General features: G+C 40.4%; 1 protein-coding gene across 6 annotated transcripts in view; it reads left to right on the top strand.

Annotated features, from left to right (window-relative positions):
* The first annotated feature begins 2,514 nt into the window (after positions 1-2,514).
* The window catches only part of LOC124155560 (protein FAM184A-like), a 369,522-nt gene continuing 353,252 nt past the window's right edge, over positions 2,515-18,784 (top strand). The window contains exon 1 of one of the 6 annotated variants that reach the window (XM_046529496.1): positions 2,515-3,427. In XM_046529496.1, coding sequence (XP_046385452.1) covers positions 3,293-3,427 — 135 coding nt within the window. In that variant the 5' untranslated portion in view covers positions 2,515-3,292. The remainder of the gene's footprint in view (positions 3,428-18,784) is intronic. The other 5 variants (XM_046529497.1, XM_046529493.1, XM_046529492.1 and 2 more) reach the window with 5 other exon arrangements.

An 18,784-nucleotide genomic window follows, 5' to 3' on the forward strand; every position in this document is an offset into this window, starting at 1 on the left:
TGAGAGGAAATGGTAATGAAGGAAGTAAAAAACGAGTAGGGGATGTATCATTCTGACGTTCTCTTGAAAAAAAAAAGATATTCCCATTTTAAAATTTGCAATCGGTTTAGTGGCTCTGGAAACGAAGTTATAATTAAATCAAGGTGCATAACTCAACTAGATAAGTATAAGAAAAAGGCTTTAGCCGTCAAATTAAAATATTATCGTATTTGGCGATGGGTTAGGATATTTACTGGCCATATTTCAATGACAAACTTATGCCTCGTGCCCAGTTCAATAGCTACTTGCAATGAGATTACAGGATTACAGAGGAACATCATCAATACAGACGCTAAACCGATGGAGATATCATTCTTATTATTCGCCCTAAAAGCGTACCAGATTTTAGCCGTCCTCATTTGTGATCCTAGGATGCAGTGACTTCAGACAAAAATGCCAGGTGAGTGAGGAGGATCAGCATGAGCATCTCGGAGCGGATGAATGAGAGAAGGACGTGTGAAGGAAGAAACACGATAACGAGTTTTGCATGAAAAATACATTACACGACGAAAATCAGTAAACCGTTTACTTTAGAAAGAAAGTCAGGGGCATTTGATTTTTTTATTCCAATCAGCTCCACAGTGATAACTTAAGCAAACCACGGAGTTCAATGCTAAGTAACTGAATTTTAAATAAATTCCAGCCCTTCAGGACTTCAATGCCAAACCTGAAGGAAGGGAACGCAGCTGTCTGCGATTCAATAGGTGATGCAAAGGCAGCCCACGAAAATGAGAAGTATTGTCGGAGGACCTATTTAGAAGCTGATGAAAACGAGAAGACTGTGGAGTATTTTTCAATTTACCTTCACCAACTCGAAAACAGCGCATTTAAGGCCTTTATACCGGGAGAAAGAACAAAAAACAACATAGGAAAGTGTTGGAGTAGAGTGATGAGAGAGAAAATAGATATAGAATGCATGCAGATAGTGAGATGGAGAAGTGAGCACCATTACGAATTTCATTTATCTTAACAATTTATTAATCGTCCATATTTGGCACATCGGATCGAAATGAAGTTGGAGAGGTATACAAACAGAATAAGGTGAATGATTTGTTCACCTGGGAAAGGGGAACTTGAGGAAATGAAGTGAAGGAAGAAAGGTAAGGAGATAGAGAGAAAGAGACGCAGGTATGAAGAGATAACAGAGGACGGAGGGGGGTAGTGAGTGGGGAAAGGGTGTGGGAAGGGGTGGACTGGCATCGGACCGTTTTCGGAGCCTGCGCGCACCGCTTTCCCTCCCTTCTTCGCTCCTTCAAACTCTTAAACATATTCCGCTCTCGGAGAACTCGGCCAGTATTCCGACGCGGACTTCGGCGGGGCCCGCGCGCGCGCGCCTGCCACCACACACACCAGGAGGCGGCGTCGGCGGAGTTGACGGTCGGGACGCGCAACCACTGTGTGCCTCGCGCGGGACGACGCTAAGCACGTGGCGCAACTCTCGGACGGCCCGCGCCACACATCTTTTTTAATTTTCACATTTTCTCGAGCGGTGTTGGCTCGTAATAGTGCAGTATATACTATCGGTCGGGTAGGGAGAAGTTGGGAAGCGTGCGCGAGGATATTTTGAAAGACACGTCGGCGACGTACTTAATCAACACTGGCGACCAGCCGTCAAACACACGTCCACCCTTTGACGCGGTATTGCTCCGGCCCAGTTAGTTAGGCAACTAAGGGAAGACTTCCAAAGGAGAACAGGAAAGGAAATCAACCATGGAAGTGGTTTTGAAAGGTAAAAAAAAAACTAACCGAAATTTGTAAATGAGATTGTAGAACTAGTGTTTTCAATGTGGTTGCGAGGAAAAGGGGAAATAAATGGTCCTAGAAAAACTTGAAGGGTAAAATAAATACGATAAAAGGAGCTGGAAGACAAGAAAAGCTTTGTGAATCGACAAGACGGCTTTACAGAGGCAGAGGAGTGGAACATGGACTGATAGAGACAGATAGCCCGGGGGAGCTGAGTGAGGAAAGATTGGGGAAATCTCAGAGATTGTTTTCCCCCCGAGGGCGAAGGGTGAGAATAAAGTGTAAACGCCAGGATATCGCGATTGAAAGGAACAGAAGTCGAGGATGAGGAGGAGATAGGGTTTTTGTGCGCGATTGAAGCTTTGGCGAGGGGTTGAAGTGAGCGCGAGGGTGTGTTTTCGTCAACGTCGGGCCATCTACTCAGTCAACGGCAAGGGGAGGGGCGAGAGGGGAGGTGAGGGATTAGGGAGGGGGTTGCGAAGGAGGGAATCTGAGAGGAACATGCTAGTTGGCACGCGAGTCGGTTGACAAGACAGAGGACGCGGGAGAGAGACAGGAGGGAAGGGGGACGCAGACTGAGGGAGCCAGACGGATATTCGGGAGGTTTTAAAGGCGGGAGGAGCGAGGGAGGAAGGGGGGTGTCGGGGGCAAACAGGGTCGCCTTAAAGGAGGCGGGGGGGATGTTTTGCTCAGGGGAGGGGGAAGTTAAAGGAAAAGATAAAAGAGGAAGGGTTGAAGAAAGTGGAGGAAACACAACCTAAAGAGAGAAAGAGAAAAAAATTAAGAGAGAGTTTTGGATAAGGATAGAAAGTGAGGAGGAATAAGAGGAGAGAGGATAAAAAGATAAATATCAAAAGTGACATCGTGTTCTAGTGCGTGCGATTTCGGTGGACCTCGTGTAAAGGAAGAGGGAAAAGATTTTTTTGCCAAATAGCCTCCTTGATGTGGGAGGATTAGGATAAAAATAGAGTGCGGGTGGATGAGAGCGAGATAAAAAGACTTTGATAGAGAGTGACACTTACGTGTGCGGTTTCAGAGGAACAAGTGTGAGGAAAAGGAGAAAAAAAACAGCGAAAAATGAAGTCTTCGGATTCGTAGAAGAGATTCTTGTCCGTATTTTCTCTCTCACTCGCATTCTCGCAACTCCTCTCTCTCCCCCGCGAATCCAGCGTGTTATTGTCTCACGAGTGCCGCCTTGAAGACTTCCGCGCGCTTGCGAAGCGAAAGGCCGGCTCTCGTAACAGTGTGTGAGGGAAGAGCCAAGCGAGCCTATGTCCCTTTCCAAAGTGCGATCATCTGCTCGGATTGCGACCGCCACGGAGTCGGCCGCCACTCCCCGCGTGTGATGACCCGCGAATCTCCGCGGTACCTCTGGAGGGAGGAGGCGGACGACGACGAGGGACACGGGCGCGGAGGAGGCGGTGCCGGCGCCCGCGAAGACGGCGGTCGAGGCCCCGCGTCGGGTCGGCGGCGGTGGTCGGCCGCACCGTGGTCTTCTTGAGTCCCGGCCATGGCCTCCAACTTCCCCGACTTCTCCCAGTTGGGCGGAGACTCGTACGAGTACGCGGGAGGAGGGGCCAAGATACCGGACAACACGCCCGAGTTGCTCTACAAGATGTGCAAGAAGATAGCACAGCTCACCAAGGTAAGCTAGGAATTTATCGGAGAAAGAAAAAATTTGATTCAGTGAAAGGAAACCTCAACGTCAAGCAAGTCTTATTTCTTCTCCCATTGCTAAGGCTTTTACTTAATCGTAGATACGATAAAGTGAAATGGTTACATCTTAAGTGACCGTTAACCTTGAAATAACATAAGAAAAAGAATGTCGCCATAAAGTTCTATCGCTAAAATTACGTAGTTAAAGTATAAGGTGGAAATGGCATGGAAAAGCAACCAAAAATACGCTTCAGTATAGGGAATAATCCCGTTTTTGAGGGACCATTACCTCGCTCATGTCATCTGTTTAATCTATCAAACCAGTTTGCACAAATTATCAGAACAGGCTTAGTCCAGACGGTCATTCGTCGAGATTATAGTTTTGTATACCTATAGGCTTACATGCATTTAGTATTCTTGTCATAAATTATCCAAACGATAACATTTTATATAATCATCATCACTTTATTCACTCTCGTGGCATGCCTAGGTCCCTCAGGTTCAACCGTGGACAGCTTCGAATCATTACCTTTCCAATGAACAGTGATCCTGTAACTTGAAATACCGAAATGCATTCTCCAAGCCCCTTCATTTTTGAGCAAAATTTAGTTCATTGTGGTGACATCCCTAATGAAATATTTTAGTTTTAGTTTTAAAAACAAGTAACAAGTCTAACAAAAATATATTCCACATGAGTGCGAGGGAGTAGCAAACGAATCTTAACGATAAGACTATTAGCGTTGGTGCCTCATCATAAAAAATAACAATACTTCGCATCGCTGAAGAATATTTTGAACATTAACACTTCTTTGAGAATAAATTTTACCAACTATGATTGAAATAAACAGTTGCTTCCTATCCAGCTGAAATCCTCCTCTTTCTTCTCCTATTACTAAGGCTATTACTTAATCGCAGATGAGATATCGTAAAACGGTTACATCTTAAGCGACTTTACACTTAAAAAAGGAAAATAATGTCGCTATAAAGGTTTATAACTAAAAAAAACGTAATAAAGGAAAGAAGCGGAAATAGCGTGTTTTACGAGGGGTCAAATAGGCGAGTGAAGGAAATTTCAACGAAATTTGTTTAATGGTCAGAGATTTGTTCACGGCTGAAGGGTGAGAAATAAGGCATTGAGCCAAGACATCGGGATATCCTTGGAGGGGGCCCGTGGATGAGGGGGATCAGCTGAGTGAATGACTCAAGAGGGTGACTCAAAACCCAAAAAAACGAGACGATTGTTTCCGTTTTATTTATGACGCAATTAGTGGGAAAAAGGTTTACGCTCATCGTTTGCAAAGCAATTTGTCTCTGAAATCAGTCAGTGGCTGAAGAAAACTTTTGTAATAGTCTGTTATTTTTGGTCCACCTAGTGAGCAGTATAGCCGTAAGAGTATCATAAACTGCTCTTTTTGCTATTAAAAAAAATGGTGGAAACTGACGTACCGCATATCTACCTGTATGGGAGGAAGCATTTTCTCCACAACCTGGTTTCTACCAACGAAAAACTCCAATTTTTCGGAATTTAATTGCATACTATGGTAAAAAGGAAATAAGGAAATTAATGTAGTATACTCAGGATCGTGCTGGGCCGCCGGGACACCGGGACGTATCCAGGTGCGCCCTCTCGCCGGGAAAGTATTGCCGCCCTCCTGTTCCGAAATTGACAAATTTTACAGTCAGAATACCAACATTGATCAGTTGACTTGATTTCAATGATGCATCATTTAATAGCATAATTAACACCGTCTTGAGTATACTAACAATAATTTAAATTAATATAATTCATTCTGGATCATTCCGGTAGTACTCCCCCTGCATAGTGTTGGCGCCCTCTTGCCATGGCCGCCCACCGCCCTAACAAGGATCCAGCCCGGGCCTGAGTATACGTAATAATATTCGCAGGTCCACTCCAATATAATGAGTTCCAGAATAATTGACTCAGATGCAACAGAGAATCCTGAGTTCATTTACGGGCTTTTTTTTACCCTCGTATTGCTGTTATTAAAGTCTATTCTCAGAGCAAAGGTGTGGAAAGGAATAAATGCACCGAGCGCTGGTTTTCAAGGCATTTTTCAAAGACATCCTTTATTCAATCATTACACCAAGTCAGCTCGCAAAAAAGTGAAGATATAGGTTTGCATTTTCAGTCAAAACGTGACTCTTTACGAGATGAGTGATTGTTAACACAATTCTGGGCCGAGTGATACCGTGAACGGCTACGTTATATCGGAAAATTTTCAGCAATATACCCCTCAAGGTATACTGTGTCTGCTCTCCCAATAATTTCGTAATACAGCCTTGGCTATTTCGTAAAATTTTAAATCAGTTTGCTCCAAAATAGCAAATGTAACTTCTTTTCAACGGGTCATAATGTAGTGAATTAAAAATTTGGACGCCTCCTTTTCATGCTTACTGCCCTTCGATTAAATAATAACGACCGAAGAAAATAATTTGATGGCAAATTAACTATTTTACCCGGTATAATTAATCATTTCACGCTCATTAAGGAAAGACCACCCACAGGAGGTGATGAAAGGGAGCGGGAATTTCATGCCAAGGTCTAGTTGCATACCCTCACCGTTAAATTTTTCAATTTTAACCCTGTGTCAAAGATTCGCGAATAGTTTTTTAATCTTATTTCTATCTCGGTTACCATTGGTTACCTAATTTAATTATAATATAATAGATAGTTTTTTCAGTCAAAAGTGTATCATACATTTACATTTCTTGGCCGAAATACCTCTGTACCTACATTTTACGTAAGATATGACATTTTATCGTAGAGACATTTTGCCTATTATGAGGAATAATTTCACTCTACCATTAGGCGCTAGGGATGGACTAACATAAGTCACGTATAATTCATTCGTCTCACATTTATAATTACTGAAACGGATAATGTCTCGAAGATCCTCGAACTTCCATTCGCTATTGAAATACAGAAAACTCACTTGTAACAAATTTCAGGGGGCAATCGTTCTATTTTGTTATACACGGAGTTCAATATGTCCATGATAAAGGGTTTTACGTTCTGCATCACTGGATTTCCGGCTAATATTTCGTAATTCGTCTTTATTTAAACAATACACCTGTAACATTTAACTGACTTCCCACCCTTGCCATCAAACGGCTGAGTATGGAAAGATTTTAAGATGAAAAGTAGAACTAACCACACGCATGAACAACTAATATTAAGGTAAGGAACGGTTAAGTAGCCAAGATGGGCATAATTTGTAAAAGATGAAATAATTTCCCAAGGGACCAAAGCATAGCTCGTAATAGCGGGGATTTCGTATCATCTGAACTCGTTGCATGCGGGGAAATTAACATTGGCTAAATTAGGAAAGTCCAAGACACCGGGAACTCACATCGTTATAAGGGGGATTTCGTTACATGCGTGATCGTTATAAGCGAGTTTTACTGTAGTTCTCCCGTTGCATAACCATTCCACTCACCTATTACTAGGGTCTACGTCACTTAGGGAGCAAAAAAAAAAAACTGACGTCGCGACTCACCCATCGGAAGCGTTCGACGAAACTCCTTCGGCTGTAGACGCTCAGAAAGCTCAAAGCCTATCGTCATTGCGATGTTTATCTCCACTGCGACACCGTCGCGTCGTTGGGAAGCGGAAAATTGAATAGGGCAATGTAATGGGGCGAACGTAGACTGGAGGAGGAATGGAAAAAAAGCGGCATTCAATCGCAGCGGAGGATTCTGCGACCCTTTTAATCGGTTTAGCACCTCTCCTTCTCTTTCGGTCCTTTACTCAAAAATCTCTCCCAGTCCTTACAAACACTATCCTATCTAAACCATCCTTTCCTCTCATATTCACTCTCGGCCAGTATCTCAATTACGGTCAAATGGATTCGTTCCAATCAATCAGTATCGATAGATTTCCCGCCGACGTCAGCGCTTTTAATGCGGCCCGACCGATTAAACTTGCGGAATGAAGCCGAACGAGAAGAAAAACTGTTAGGAAGAAAAAAAACTGACTCAGGGCAGCCGTAGAATGAGTGAAGTGTTTGCGTGGGCACCTGTCCCTTTCGGGATTCGTTTGTTTATGCGAACGCTGCTCTTGCGGAGGATGTTTTTGCTGCTGGACCTCATTCGCCTCACTTTTTGTTTTAATCATTTTTTGCTGGATAGACGATTTCTGCCTGTGTGCACAATCTCTGTAGAGGTTAAGGTATATCTCAGCTGCCGCTGTGTTAGCGATAAATTAAAGCAAGAGAAATGTCAACATTTCCATAAAAGCTGACAGGAAAATAATTATTTCAGCTATTGATTTTACCAGTGAATTGAAATGAAGACTTCTATGGAGCATGCTATTATAGATTGCATTGAAAGACAAAATTCTTCATACAGTCCTTGAGATTTTCACTGTGATAATGGTGATATTATAACCTTAGATGTGCTCTGCTCGATAACATGATTCATTTATGCTGACCGATTGAAACAAAAGCATTTATGAGCATAGCTGAGAGAGAACAATAGTTACTGTGTATTGAGGCCAAAAAAATACGATTTATAACTAAATTAAATCCGGCGGTGGCTCGTTTAAATGATGAAAAAATGGTAGTATCGCAAATATATCTGATGAAGAGTCTCATTATATCCCATTAATTTGTCGTACTCATGGACTCAATGGAAAAATAAATTATTTAAGTATGGAATTAGCGACAGTTTGAACTTAAAATATTCTACTTAAAACGATAATAATCCACGTAACGGACAAATGACTATTCTTTGAAGTCGTGTCTCTTATTTATATTTCTTGACAGGTCGCTAGTTAAATTTAAAAGGATATCAGAACACGGACCTTTCCAGCGGAAGATTTCATTCATTACTGCCATCATTTATCCTTCCTAATCTATTTAAATGAATGGATACCATTGATACTGAACTAATCACATAGCAAATACTTCTCATTCTATGATTGCATTAGTACATCGTCCCCAGTGCATGTGATGCCAATGCTCCCGTCAATGATGGAAGTTGTTTTAGCTCTCGCTCTGGATTTGTCTGGTTACATGAAATAGAATTATTTTTTCTCGAAAATGAAGGAAAACAGGAATATAATTAGGCAAAAGGGGCAATTGCTTCATAATATAGTGACTATTCAAGAAATATGCAAAGCTATTTCAGTAAAATGTGTATTAATCCATATTACCCCAAGGCTTCAACTCATATATAGATTTGAATGAGTGAAGGTTAAAGACTCTTATAAATAAACCATTGTCTTGTGAATTCCAATAATTCGGTATAGAATTAATGTGTCAGTGATTCAGTTAGGAGGGAAGACCTCATTCCTTCTAAGCGAGGGTATGTAGTTGCGAGTGACCGTGTGGTTTGCCCAAATTTGAACCTAGAACCTATCGATCAGTGGCCGAACGCACCATTTGTAAGGCCAATAGTTGCATAAATTAAATCTCTTATCAATTTATTTTTGAAATGCAATCGTCACTGATTGCATGAAGTCTAGTTAAAAGACGAAACTAAAGGCTGAGTAACTCTGTCATGGGTGGAAAAGTTTGAATGTTTTCAATCACGAGCAATAAATTTTAATTTTTGTTTTGAGAATGGAGGAGTAATTATGTAATTCCTTGAGTTATAAGACAATAGGAAACATTTGTAAAATCCTTCTCTAAAAACAAAAATAAGTTGGATTGCAGTAGAATATATAGGCGCGTAATGTAACCGAAAAGGCATCTCAGATGAATTACAATTTAGAACCTATTCAATTAAAAAAAAAGCTATCGGAATTCGCTGATTGTTTTCGTTCTAGTTATATTTTTTATGCAATGGCAGATATATTTCTTAGATATCGTTAAAAATGGGATGAATCAATTTCAAGAATGCTCTCATCACTTGATAAAAAAGGCAAGGGTACAGGGATGCCGACTTACAAAATATATTGGGGGGGCCCAAACCGGGGGCCTTGCAACGGTAAATTTTTAGTGAATAGTGAAATAGTGAAAATAGTGAATTTTTAGTGAAAAAGTAGTGAATTTTAAGTTTTTAAGCATTTTAGAAGAGTCATATGATCAACATTAGAACCCTGATCACTCGAATCTCGATATCTGGACACTTTGGGGAAAATCGACAAGCCTTACACATTTTTTCCTCACATCTGTAACGAATTTTTGGGGGGTCTCGGGCCCCCTCAGATCCCATCGAGTCGGCGCCACTGCAAGGGTATTAAAATACAACGTACCCCACTTTAGGTCTTCAATCAGCTTTATTTTCTTTTGGAGAAGCGAGGAATATCTGAAATTTATGTACCCCTGAGCATTTATGAAAAAGTTCGATTCCATGGAATAACGGCGACAATGAATGAGGGATGGATATGAAGTGGGGGAATCATTAACCACACAATTAAAAAGGACAATCGCAAAGAACCTCATTGAAATGCGTCAGAATAAAAACAGAATATCGCCGGACACGTGACAATAATTTGATGATAAAACATTTAAATTTAATACGGTAAACTCGCGTATAACGATCACGCATGTAACGAAATCCCGCCTATAACGAGGTGAGTTTCCGGTCCTTCGGATTTTCTCGGGATCGCCAATGTTAATTTCTCCGCATGTAACGACTACGGATGACGCGAAATGCCCGTCATTACGAACTATTCTTTGGTCCCTTTGGGAATAATTACTACCGATCTGTTGCTCAAAGAAAGGTGATGTACGGAATATTATCCGGCAATCTCGCGGTGTCTCCGTTGTAATGGATAAAACGAAATCCCGTTCGTAACAAATTAGAACGATGGTCCCCTAAAATTCGTTAAAAGCGAGTTTTACTGTACTAAAAAATTTGGGAACTTCTTCAACATTCGAGTGCTGTGGTCGCTAGGTGATACTTGTTTTGATATTTCCTGAGAATAGGTGACTGCGACAGAAGTTTAGGTAGTTTTTTTACGGGGTCAAAAAATCCGCGCGATCCCTTCCCCTCCTCTTGAATGGAATCACACGGTGGCACCAGGCACGCTTAATCTTTATTATCTCCGCCCTGCTTCCTCTTTCTCCAACTCTTCGCCTCCTTTATCTCCTTACATCCCAACCGTCTATTTCCGCGGCACGGGAAAACTTTTTTCTTCTTCCGCGCAATTTTTCATCGCGCGGCAGTTGAAAAATGGGGAGGAAAGTCGGCGAGGCAATTGAGTGAGTTATTCATGGAGTGTCATGCGGCTAGGTGACCCTCTTTTTTGGGGAGTGGAACAAATGTAGACAGATAGAAGGACGGTAGAGACGGGGGATGGGCGGGGCGGGGGAAAGAGATACCGCAGAGGGGAGGTTAGGAGAGGTCGGTCGGTGGCACGGGGCAGCTTGGAAGAGGCTGAAAAGTTTCTTGGGGCTGCGCGAGAAGTCACAGCGGCGAAAGCATTAAATCCCTCTGGAAAGTCCAGGATCATTGCGGAAATTGTAATCAGTCTTGTACCAGATGATGGCTCTGTGAGCCGAAACACGTCGAGTAGTACATTTGGATATTATGTGCATATATTTGTTTCATATAGTGGTCGATATGAAAGATTACTAATTGTATTTTACTTTGATGAGTGTTATATTATGGTAGCACTACCATGTGTTTCCAATTAGTGTTGTGACGTAATAAACTTACGCATTGGCCGGATTATCACGCCACTCTAACCCAACCAATCACAACACCGCACCATGATGATTCGGATCCGCGCCCTCTCTCCTCACCGCCAGTCTTGTCTACAATGAGCTCCCGAGATGTCACCTAACATATGTCCCGTCCCTCCCGGTATCGGACACACGGTTAGCACAGTAACCAGTGTTATTATTTAATTACCCAGTAATCCATCTATTTAATATTTCAGTATTGTGACGTACAAACATTACAGCACGCATTAAATTATTGTGGAAAACTCCAACAACCTTTCATGTAAATGTGTCAAAATTCCACTATATCACGCCTAAATCCGTTTAACTACAGCCATTATGAGCATATACGGCTTTTGAAGGAATCCCGCGCTCCTTTTTGCGATCTAACTGCCTCAAATATGTTTCTGAAGCTCGCAATAACTTAATCCATAAATTAGTTTATTTTTTAGGCCAGTCAAAACTAGACGCACTCACGGAAAGAGACGGGCGAGAAAAGGAAATTAAATATGAACGCCTACTGTCTCTAAATTAAATGCAGGTATCATAAAAGTAAACAGGAAATGCCATATTATAGATTATTTCAACTTTTTTTCATCGAAAAATATGCCTGCCCTGAAGATTCTTCCTTTGTATCACGCTTGCTCGAAGAAATTGACCAACATTAGATTCTGTCCTAGTTACCAACCAGTTTAGCTGCGTGGCTACGGATGATTCCGATGAAAGGAGTTGATGTATTACCAAAGTATTTCACTGGATTGCTAAAGGCGACCTTAGGAGCAACATACCCCAAATATCTCCACCATCAAAAGGAGAATTTTTTATGGGCGGAAATGGGTAATGGTAGGTTTATGTCGAGTTATTTGCTATGCTTCCTCCGAATATATTCTAGTGGTTTCCTCTCCTCGCACATTGCATCTATTACCCCCCTTTTCCCCTCTTTCTATCTGAATTTTATTCCATTGGCTAAGGAAAATCAGGAAAATGTAGCTAGCATGCAAAAGACAATTGTAAAAATTTGTATAAAAGTCACTAAAAAAGATTGTGGAATTCTTTATCCCTAGAGTTCAACAAAAAAGTTGTTAGGGATAGATGAGGTCACAGTTCACACCATTATAAGTCAAAGGCGCGTAATGGTCACATAGTCAGGGTAGAAGGACAGGTTCCTTTCCCTCTAAGTGCGGATTTAGATGCGGACTTCTAAAGGCATCACCCGGGATGTGAGCTCTTGAGAAAATTAACTGATTTTTTTTTTATATTTTGCTGTGACAACTATATGTCCTCCATAAACATCCAAATAACACAGCCATTTTTCAAACGGAGCAAGAAAAATCACTCTTATCAAGAGTTAAAGAGCCACATTTTCAAATGTAACTTAAAACTGTAATCACAGCCCCCCTTAGAGAAGTAAGTAGCTGTCCCAGTAAAAGAAGTGATTGAAATTTAGCAGCTCCGCTAATCGATAAAAGTGTCAGACGCATTCTATCATAGACTAAGAATCATTATTATTATAAATGTATTCCCGCCGATAAAATAGGTGTTCATGGAGAACTTAAGAAGTATTCTGGCCATCTGTCCTCCTTGCATTTTCTTCCCTCTTAAATTCTCAATAAGACCACCTCCCTTTCTTTCAATCTAAAAATCCAATTCTTCTCCTTCCTCTTCCTCGAATACGCAACATTCTATCCTCTAACACTGGTTTCTATATCCCTTTCCCGCTCAATTTTCGCACTTGCCATGCCTCCTATCTCCTAAGTATCCCATCTAGAATAAGGATCATGACAAATACAAAAAAACCTGCAAAAATGAAAAGATAATTATCGCCTTTCATCACTAACCCCAATTACATACGCAGTTGCGGCGCCAAGAGTCAAAGAGTAACTGAAAAATGGAAAGCAATGGATTCTGTAATTCAAAATCAGACGAGAGACAGGGAAGGAGACGGATAGAAAGATGGACAGGGAGGCTTGCATGGAGAAGATTCCGCAGCAGAAGGAAGGAGGGCAACGGAAACAGGGAAATAATTAATGCGACAGGAAGAGAGAATTATGAGGACGGAAAGGGGTGAGGATTTAGGAGGAGGGTGTGGGGGGAATGGGGAGAGAAAAATTCTCCAGTCACGTGCTCGGAGAGGAAAAGACTTAATATAAAAAGAGAAAAAGATGGCAACGATACACACACACACATACACAAAACCCAACTTCCTCAGCCTCCGAGGCCTTATTAAACCCTCGTCTGAATCTGCGCCAATCCCGCCGATATTCCCAGTTTCCTTAGCGTTTCAAAAAACCTCCTCCCTCTTCAGCGCCGCGACAGAAGAAGGGAGTTTCTGGCATCGGGCGTGCCAATTTAATTTGCACAGGCAGTTTCCCCGTTCGTCCGGATTGATTTTGATCGATGCCCCCGCGCCGAGGAGTGAGGGGAAGTCGAACTGAGCTCACTCCAGTTAGCAAACGAAGCGTATATTTCTTCGCTCGTGACTTTCCCGCGCACTATTTTTATCCCCCGGAAAGAGAAAGAGAGAGAGAGAGAGAGAAAGAGTCAGGTGATCGCTAATAGGTAATGGGAAGGCAACTGACGTTAAGAGCGCGGGTGGTTTGGCCGGTATAAAGACTGGCACGGAAAAATACGGCAGCCCGAAGAAATGTTTGGCAAACTCAGTCCACGTTGTTTGGCATCCAGATCACGTAATTGCCGAGCATTATAATCGCAGGAAAAATAAATGAGATCCCATTTATTTGATTCTAATTAGCTAACCAACCCTTAAGATAACTTGAGTAGGAAACTTGATATTCTTAACGATGAGAGACAAATGTATCTCATCAGGTTGGTAAATGATTAGCTTCACGAGCATCAGAAGGATCGCAAAAATCAAAACTTCGTGCTTGAAATAATGACTGCTATGAAAATCACAAAGCCATTAAATTATTCACGTGATTCAAGTTACTGTAAGGTAAAATAATGGACCAATGCCGTCTAGGTCCAACAGCCAAATGTAATATTCTTTTTTTGCAGTAGGAATCCAATACTCCAAATTTTGAAATCATTAAATTTAATGTAAAAAATATATTATAAAATGTCCCTTATTAGTACCTTGAAACATATACATACTATGTTCATTCCATAAGTGAATCTCTTGCTAACATGCTAAGACTGGAGAACTGGCTTAGATATAGGTTTTTTGCCGCACTCAAGTAAGAGAAAATAACTCGTGATATGTATTCACTTACCGTCCATAGTTATGATTGATATGTTATTGGAATACAATGAGATGAATTCCGCGAAAACGTAAGTTCGGTATTTTCGATCCAAATACTACGTTCATGCGAAGGTATTTGATAATCTTCATCACCCATTATTCTTCATATTCTAGCACTATCTGTCATTCACTTATCAATGTGTCAAATATTGTTAAGATATTCATGTTAAAAATTTCATTGAACCTCATTTTTTACATAAGATCTTCCATTCTAGTTATCGTACTCACGGCATTTACTTTCGAGGGATACCATTTCTGATTTCATGCTTTCCTCCAAGCAATGAAAAATCGATGCTGTCATAAGATCTCTGATTTGACGGTTTTCATTCTCGATAGACCCAATAGCTTTCGTTTTATTCCTCTACTTTCAGTCAAAACCCATGTGATTATTCCTCCTTCCCAAGATTGCAATAGGCCTGTATACTTACAAGTATAAGATCCAAGTAGGTGGTACAGGCAGTGTCACATCCTACTAGAAATTTAAAAGCATTTGGAGATGAATTACTGAAGGTGAGGAGCTGAGATTTGAACCGGGACGCAAAGAAAAAACTGAGTAGAATAAATAATAGATTAGAGAGGTTTCTTAAGAGAAAGCATTACTCCCGGCGGTAATTTGTCTTTCTTTGTAAAGAATTAATTGTATAAATATTATGTTATTATTTTAATTTCCAGTGTATACAGTAAGGATCCTAGAAAGCATATGATTTTTATCAAATATAAAATATGTATGTCTAAAAATATACTGATAGAAATTTACCAAATTTAAGAGCAGGAAAATGTACAAAAAGGTATAGCTTATCTACCTTTAAATTTTCAAAGTGATTGCAGATAATAATTCTAAGTTTTATACAAATAATATTTCACGTCTCTCGACAATTTTCTTTCAAATTGGGAAATATCAAAGAGCGATTTATTTCCTTTACACCTTTAATGTCCAAATATTTACAGCTTTTTCTAAACTAAAATTAGAAATAATTCTAAGCTTTTTTAAAATATAGAAGGCATTCCTATTTTTAAATAAATAATTCCGCGACGTAAAAATATTAAGGCTTGACGTAAAATGTTTTCTGCGATTTGATTTTCGAGAAAGATTTATGAGATTGAACAATCTGATTAGTGTGATGAGCACGTATCATTGATTGTTTGAGGCATAGAATAAATAAAAAAACTTAAAAAAATGTACATAAATAAGAATATTTTAATTTTCAATGACATATTCTCATCATAATTAATCCAAATAAGGGCTGATAAGGCAGTTAGGCTGCGAGGAGCAGCATACAATTGATTAACCGTGAATTGAGAGGCAACTTTTTAAGTACTTTTTAAGTAATTTTTGCAAAAAAAAGTAAATCGGGCAGAAGACTGAAGCGAACGGAATTCGTTAATTGGGTGAAGAAACAAAGGGAAATTGAAGAAATAAATGAAACACCGAAAAAACCGGTGCCAACAGGTTAACGAAAAACTTAAATAATGACGAGTTTATTCCCACTTTAAACCAACCCAAATGGAAGGGTAACTCCTAATTGTGGAACTATATTACGAGCTAACATTAAAAAGCGAAGTTTTGTATTTCTTATACCAAATAGTTCTACGCCATAGGGAAACCTGCGCTGCGTAAAAGCATCTATTCGGCATTACATAACATATGTGTGAACTGGCCATTGAAAAATTCAGCCTGAGATAGGAAAATTTAATTTATCAAAATTTTAACTTACTTTTTCTCAGTGCCATGATTCAAAGCTATAAATTTTATTCTATTTAATGCAAAAGTTAACGCTTTGGATTTATATATCTGTCATTAGGACCGTTCTGCACGCAAAACCCATCATCGTGTTAGCGAATTGTAAAATTTTCTCCACTGGTTCCCTAACGGCGGCGTGACAGTTTCCGAAAATAAGCAAAACAACAATTAAACGAGCTTAATAAAATTGCAGTGCGTGCAACTCACCCAGCGAAAGTGGTCCCTGACGAGGTCCTGAGAGCCGGATGACCATTTTCCTTAAACATACGTGAGAGTATTTTTTTCCAAAAAACTCCGCTTTCCCCAGAGTCACCTCACGGTTGGATAAATCCAGCGAAAGTAAAAAAAATACATATGACTTATTATATCCATATTACGCCCAGGTATGGGCGGCTCGCGTAGTCGCTTCTTCTTTTGTTTGTTTTTCGAAAGCAAACCACGTCCGCAGTTCTTGCCGAATCGGCTTGCACCGACTGAGTCCCCGCGCGGAATGCCAAAATAACCTCGAAATTCTTTGGCTCCGAGATACGGATGAACAAAAATAAAAACCATGCATTCTACATCCGTTAGGCATTCCAGTCACCTTCACCAAATACACTTTCTCTAGGGATTGTTATTTTCCAAAATATCGTTCCGTTTTTTCATCCGACACAGATAGAAAGAGGGACTTTTTTTTTAGGGAATCATTTAATCTGATGGTGTCTAAGCTGAGCAAAAGGAAAAAGGGATTGATAATATAAAAATTCATGAGAAGTGATAGTAAATGCATTAATATAATGAACGTAGAGGAGACGGTTAGTTTCCCGTGGTGGAAAATGCAGCTACGGATTGAAATTTGTTGGTACACACATCCTATCCCACCTAGATCTGTCACATGAAAAGCTATATAATTCCTAATTTACGTTTGATTGATGGTTACAAAGTTATAATAGGATTTGGCTTTCTCATTGGATAAGTTCGAACCTTTTGATGTCGTATTACAAGGCAGAAAGCAGCTTTGTTCTGTTAAAAATACTAGAAGGTCAATACTGATTAGTGTACGTGATTTGGTGTAAAATCCATTGGTTTCTGTTCTGGAGCACCCTTAGAAGCATCTAAAAAATTTAACTCAACTTTATTAGTCCATCTAAATGGTAAGTTTATTAAATTGCTAGTTTTAACTGGTTTTATTAATTTAAAATATAAAAAATAACAATTTTCCCATAAACCGGCTGGTGAGAATACTTTAAAAGCGACATCAGTTATCGTACCTTCAGTGCTCACGTCCTATCGTTCCTACGCGCTCACTTGAGGTGAAATAACAGCTGTGACCTGGGAACTCAAGCAAGATATCCCGCAAAACTCGACAATACCAATTAGATAATGTTTTTTCGACATAAAATTACATATTTTTTAAATTATATACCCGTTTCTTCTTTCTCCAGGGCTAAAAACAATTCTTACCTCAACTTATTAACTGGCATAAAAGCTCTAAAAGACCTTGTGCCTCTTTGATCACTCCTCTCCAGTTGTCCTTTTCAACAGCAAGAGGCAATCATCTTACCTTGAGCCAATGTATAATGGTACGTTGAAAACCCGATCTCATATGATCCTAAAATGTAATTAAATGCTGGAATATGCACAGGCAAAGTTGGTTAGTAAAATGGGTATCACATAATCTATCAACGCCAAAATTTGTAAGTTATCGGTATTAATAGCACTTTACTGAGTTAAAAAATTAAATAACTTCACTGCTGCATTCAAGGATGATAGCGTCTTGACAAAGTCGCCTGAGAAGTTCTACTTTAATTTTTAAGAATGCAGAGAAACCAAAGGATAGAAATCCATCCGCCGAAAACTAGACTGAAAAATTTTTGAGTCATCCAACTTAAATATAAATTCACTTCACTAGAAAATTTTTGAGTGTTGTACATTGTGGAGCGCAAATTTAACTTAAAAAATATGAGGAAAAAACAGAAAATGATAAACGGAGCATAAAATGTCGTACAATGCATAGCATACGCTCTCTTCATCCCACGGATCGGAAATATCCACTCCTCGCGAACTCCAGCGCTCATAATCATTAAATGATGGAGGAGAAAGAAAAGAGGTGGATCTGTGCGAGAGACGAGGGCATGGACCCCAAAAAACAAAAACGCGGTCGCGGAGCGAAATGAAAGTACGGAAGAGGGGTGGAGTGGAGTGGGGATGGGAGGTATGGGGAGACACACCGAAGGATAAACATGCGATTGGAGGCCCAGGGAGAAACTATAGCACACATCTCACTCTCGCTCACATACATAGATGTGCACGGGCTCAGTCGGCAAGAGGGATTCCTCTCCATTCCCAATTAATCAGAATGAAAGCATGCGAGCCACGTCAAAGGGAGGAAGCAAGGCCGCAATCCTCGCGACGGGTCCATTGCGGCTCCGAGCCATATTTTCATGCAATGCGTACACAAAACGATACGAATCCGCTCGGAAAGCCGAAACACATGCACGCTTTCTCCGCGTCCTCGTGACGAAGCCCTTCGAAAAGGGTGTGGCAGGTGGTGTTGACGTGCGAACAATATTTGGGTAGGTGACGACGAAGTCCTCTGGTTAGGCATTCTCAACAAAACTACCCTACCAAATTGGTAACACATGGCAACCGTGAAGACTCTGGCTGAAAATATTGAAATGGATGAGATTTTGAGTCACCTTGTATCTAAATTATTATAAAAATATTAGGCTCGTT

This window comes from Ischnura elegans, chromosome 3 (genome assembly GCF_921293095.1).
Source record: "Ischnura elegans chromosome 3, ioIscEleg1.1, whole genome shotgun sequence".
Classification (NCBI taxonomy): domain Eukaryota; kingdom Metazoa; phylum Arthropoda; class Insecta; order Odonata; family Coenagrionidae; genus Ischnura; species Ischnura elegans.